The following is a 4,786-nucleotide window of genomic DNA, read 5'->3' as shown; positions in this document are numbered from 1 at the left end:
CACACTCACACATATCTACCTACGTAACATATCTACATATTAGGGGATCAAAATGTATTTTTGGAACTGAATAACAATACTTAATAATTGAACAAAATTATTTTCACCATTTGGGGTCAAAATAATTAATTGATGTTGCACTAGGGCAGTAACAAAACTGTCGAAAGGCGGGTAAAAATGAGGAAGTATATATATATATATATACACACACACACTCACACATATCTACCTACGTAACATATCTACATATTAGGGGATCAAAATGTATTTTTGGAACTGAATAACAATACTTAATAATTGAACAAAATTATTTTCACCATTTGGGGTCAAAATAATTAATTGATGTTGCACTAGGGCAGTAACAAAACTGTCGAAAGGCGGGTAAAAATGAGGAAGTAACAAAATGTATTTCAATGCTGTGGAGTGATTTGAATACTGTGGGTAATCTGTTGGCCTATCTGTCATATCTTCATAGTGTATATTTTTGTGTTGCCTGTGTGTGTGTGTTGGTGCTTGTGCAGGTGACTCCAGGTGTTTCCTGTTCTCTGTGTTCCCCAGACTGAGAGTTCATACAGCTACAGGTTACAACCAACACTTTATGTACCTCAACCAGAAGCAGCAGACCATGCCCAACGGACTGGTGAGACAAAACTTTGACGGCGCATCCTTTACTGTAACTTAATTTGAGCTAAAATATTAAATGTACCCTTAGTTTATTAGAACGTACACGTACAGTATCTATTGTTAGCTAAACATGCTTAACTGTACAAAGTAGACAAGCACAAGTGGTCAGATTTGAATTACAAAGTATTGTTTGCTCTTTATAGAGTGAGGGTAATGTTCAAACTTTAAATAAAAAGCACACCAAACACCCTTCAAGCATGAGGCAGGAGAAGAATGTGATTTTCCCTAAGCGAATCAATAATAACAACAATGGAAGTAATAATAACAGACAAATTATAAAATATAATTATACAGTGATAATCAGTGATCAGAAAAGTATGAGTCCCATTATGCATTTAGAGAGTCCCAAATTTCGAATTCTGAAATGGTCACTTCTTCAATTGCATATGATAATAACACAAACAACAACAATATACATTGATAATAGGTTTATTTCTTATAAACAATTGCTGCAAAATTTTAAATTATTCAGGGATACAAGATTTGCTGAGAAATAGATTCGTATTTCATCCCATGGTTCAGTCTTTGAATTCATAAATTCTCCTCTCTTTACTCTGCTTCCAATGATGCAAGGCTTTCTCAAAGTCACCTTTTTATCGCAAAAAATTATCCAACTTTAGCTGCTGCTTCTGTGATATCTCCGCAATAAAGTTTCACAACACTTGTTCGCAACACTTGTTTTAACGTGACACAACTTGGCAGTCGTCTGCCGATCTCGCCAATCTCGTCTCGCGAGAACGGAAATCTCGTCACGCGAGATTACTTAACGCGAGATCAAAACAACAATAGTGGCGTTTGTCAAACTGCGATCGTTGCTGGAAAACAAGATGTACCGTCGTTTTTTTTTTGTTTATCCTGAGAAATTTCCTTGCGTCCAAAAAACGCACATTATTTGGAACTGTGCGTCCCACGGGAAAATTATGCCTCTAGGACGCGGGACGCAGAGCTAACGAGATGGCTGATTATATATGTACATTACATCAATCTGCAACATTATTATTACACAGTACATAACATGACAGAACATAACATGATGATTTTACAATAAACTACACACAAAAAAAAAAAAAAACAATCGTCATGGTCCATCCATCCATTCATATTCTACCGCTTTTCCAGGGTCGGGTTGCAGAGGCAACAGCTTTAGCAGGGAAGCCCAGACCTCCCTCTCCCCAGCTACTTCTTGCAACTCTTCCCGGGGGATCCCGAAGCGCTCCCAGGCCAGCTGGGAGACATAGTCTCTCCTGCGTGTCCTGGGTCGTCCCCGGGGCCTCCTACCGGTGGGACATGCCCAGGGAGGTGTTCAGGAGGCATCCTCATCTGATGCCCACCTCATCTAACCCTTGACATGTAGGAGAAGTGACTATACTCTGAGCCCCTCCCAGATGCCTGAGCTTCTCACTTTATCCCGAAGGGAGAACCTGAACACCCTGCGGGGGAAACTCATTTCCGCCACTTGCATCCGGCATCTCGTTCTTTGAATCACGACCCATAGCTCATAAACATAGGTGAGGGTAGGAACGTCGATCGACCGGTAAATTGAGACGACAGACAACAGACAGATAGACGGTCGCTGCACCAATCTGCCTGTTGATTTCCCGATTCCTTCTGCCCTCACTGGTGAACAAGACCCCAAGATACCTAAACTCCTCTACTTGGGGCAAGGTCTCATCCCTGACCTGGAGCGAGAGCTCCACCCTTTTCCAACTGAGGACCATTGTTTCAAATTTGGAGGTGCTGATTTTCATCCCAACCACTTCACACTCGGCTGTGAATTGCTCCAGTGGGAGTTGGAGAGCCCTGCTTGAAGAAGCCAACAGCACATCATCATCTGCAAAAAGCAGAGATGCAATACTCGGGCCACTAAGCCGGACACACTCAACGCCTCGGCTGTGCCTAGAAATTCTGTCCATAAAGGTTCTGAACAGAATTGGTGACAAAGGGTAGCCTTGGGCAGAGTCCATCTCTCACTGGTTGATGACTTCAACCCCAGAGATAGGAGAGCCCACCTCAGAGTCCACAGACTCTGCTTCCTCTACGGAAGTAGTGTGGGTGGAGTTGAGGAGGTCTTCAAAGTATTCTGCCCACCGCCTCACAATGTCACGAGTCGAGGTCAGCAGCACCTCATTCCCTCTGTACTGTGTTCATAATGCACGGTTTCCCCCTGAGATGTCGAATGGCGGACCAGAATTTCATTGAGCCCGTCCGAAAGTTGGCTTCCATGGCGCCACCAAATTCTTCCCACGCTTGAGTGTTTGCCTCGGCGACCGCTGACGCTGTGTTCCGCTTGGCCAGCCGGGACCCATCAGCTGCCCCTGAAGTCCCACAGTCCATAAAGGCCTGATAAGCCTCCTTCTTCAGCTTGACTGCTCCCTTACTGAGGGTTTCTAGCAGAATTTAGGGGTCACTGCCACGACAGGCACCAACCACCTTATGGCCACAACTCCGATTGGCCGCGTCAACAACAGAGGCACGGAACATGGTCGCGGACATTGCTGAGCTGGGGGGCAATGAGTATGTGCACACCTTCTCTGTGCCTCTCACCGTGGCAAACTCCAGAGTGGAAGAGAGTCCAACCCCTCTCAAGGAAACTCATACCAGAGCCCAGGCTGAGTGTGGAGGCAAGTCTGACAATATCTGGTCGAAGCACCAGCTCGGTCTCCTTCCCTGCAAGTGAGGTGACATTCCACATCCCTAGAGCTAGCTTCTGTAGCCGAGGATTGGACAGCCAAGGTCCCCGCATTTGTCCGCCGCCCAGCTCACTTTGCACCCAATCCCTATGGCCCCTCCAATAGGTGGGCCCATGTTGCCTCTTCGGGCAGTAGTAATTTTAACCTTACACTGCAAAAATAATTTCCAATAGTGGATCAACTGATACAAAGAAAGTCAAAGTTCTTCTTAGTTATTTTCTACAGTGTCTCTTTATGTGCTCAAACTTGAGTTATGCATCATTATTTTTAAAAGTCCAATTACATTATGTTTTGAAAATGTGTTTTGGTAATTTCTTTACCAGGGCATGGGCGGCCAGCATAGTTACTTTGGGCTGTGGTTGGATAGTGATTTTGGACATGGTCACAGCCGTGCATGGCCAAAATGTACTACCTTTGGAAGCCCTCAACTCTCGGGGGACGAGGACTTTATTTTGGATTCAATGGAAGTATGGGCAGTTGGAAAGCCCCATGAGCCGGAGGAGGTAAGAGCACCCAATTCTCATTATCTCAATTCTCAAGCCATCTTCAGCCTGAAGGCTGTGATGCGCAATTCATATTTTTGTTGAATCCAATCTTTTTAAGTACTCATTCACATTACAGAAAGAAGGTGGGAGGAGGTAGAAATATTTTGGGAATATGAAGTAGCGCTCCTCGACCACCTCACACTGCTACTAAACACGAGGTAACGTAAAAAAAAAAAAGAAAAACAAAAAGAAAAGGAAAAAAAACCCTTCTCCTTGGCTGAATTTCTACTCTCACCACAAATATCTAGTTTATGCTTGATGTTTCAAGTGGGATTAAATAAAGTCAAATGTAAAGACAACAAGTGTTTCTCAAAACAACTCTGCAAATTCATGGACGATGTTATCGTTTCTCAAGCAATCTCAACTACCTGTGCTGAGTGCGTATTGGTCTTTTGATTGATGAATAGGTCGGATGTGTGCAGATGAGCGTTACCCTGTATGTCAATCAAATAACGGGATTGATGATAGGCTGACATCGTAAGTTCTGCTGTACTTAGCGCCGTTGTTTGGATGGCAGCGCCACCACTGAGGCGTTTTCGACGCTTGTCATATGAAAGCCCAGGAGCCGCATTGAACCAGCCAAAGAGCCGCATGCGGCTCGCGAGCCGTGGATTGACAACTCCTGTTCTCGATGAAAGAGGAATCAAAGTGTCCTTTCATCAGTGGATCAGAGACTTTGGATCAGAGAAATTGTGCACACGTCTGCTACCAGCGATGTTTGAAAGTAAACAAGAAGCTCTGGCATCCATTGATGAAAAAATAGATTGGTTCACTTCTCCTGTTCTACTCTGTTCCAAATATGCATCCGAGCTCCGTGCCGACTCTCCCCTCCTCATCCTCGGCTCCACAAGACCTTCATCCAACCCA

The 4,786-nt window shown here is 44.3% G+C and overlaps 1 protein-coding gene across 3 annotated transcripts in view; it reads left to right on the top strand.

Annotated features, from left to right (window-relative positions):
• The window catches only part of LOC109513084 (TLD domain-containing protein 1-like), a 15,230-nt gene extending 10,867 nt beyond the window's left edge, over nt 1-4,363 (top strand). For 2 of the 3 annotated variants that reach the window (XM_019865299.1, XM_019865298.1), the window contains exons 7-8: nt 522-640; nt 3,698-4,362. In XM_019865299.1, the coding sequence (XP_019720858.1) occupies nt 522-640; nt 3,698-3,961 (383 nt within the window). In that variant the 3' untranslated portion in view covers nt 3,962-4,362. Of the gene's footprint in view, nt 1-521; nt 641-3,697 lie in introns of all 3 variants that reach the window. The other variant, XM_019865300.1, reaches the window with a different exon arrangement.
• Nucleotides 4,364-4,786: the final 423 nt, after the last annotated feature.

Source organism: Hippocampus comes, unplaced genomic scaffold (assembly GCF_001891065.2).
Source record: "Hippocampus comes isolate QL1 unplaced genomic scaffold, H_comes_QL1_v1.1 scaffold180, whole genome shotgun sequence".
Taxonomy (NCBI): Eukaryota; Metazoa; Chordata; class Actinopteri; order Syngnathiformes; family Syngnathidae; genus Hippocampus; species Hippocampus comes.
Note: the sequence above shows the minus strand (reverse complement) of the source record. Positions and strands in the feature narration are given on the sequence as shown.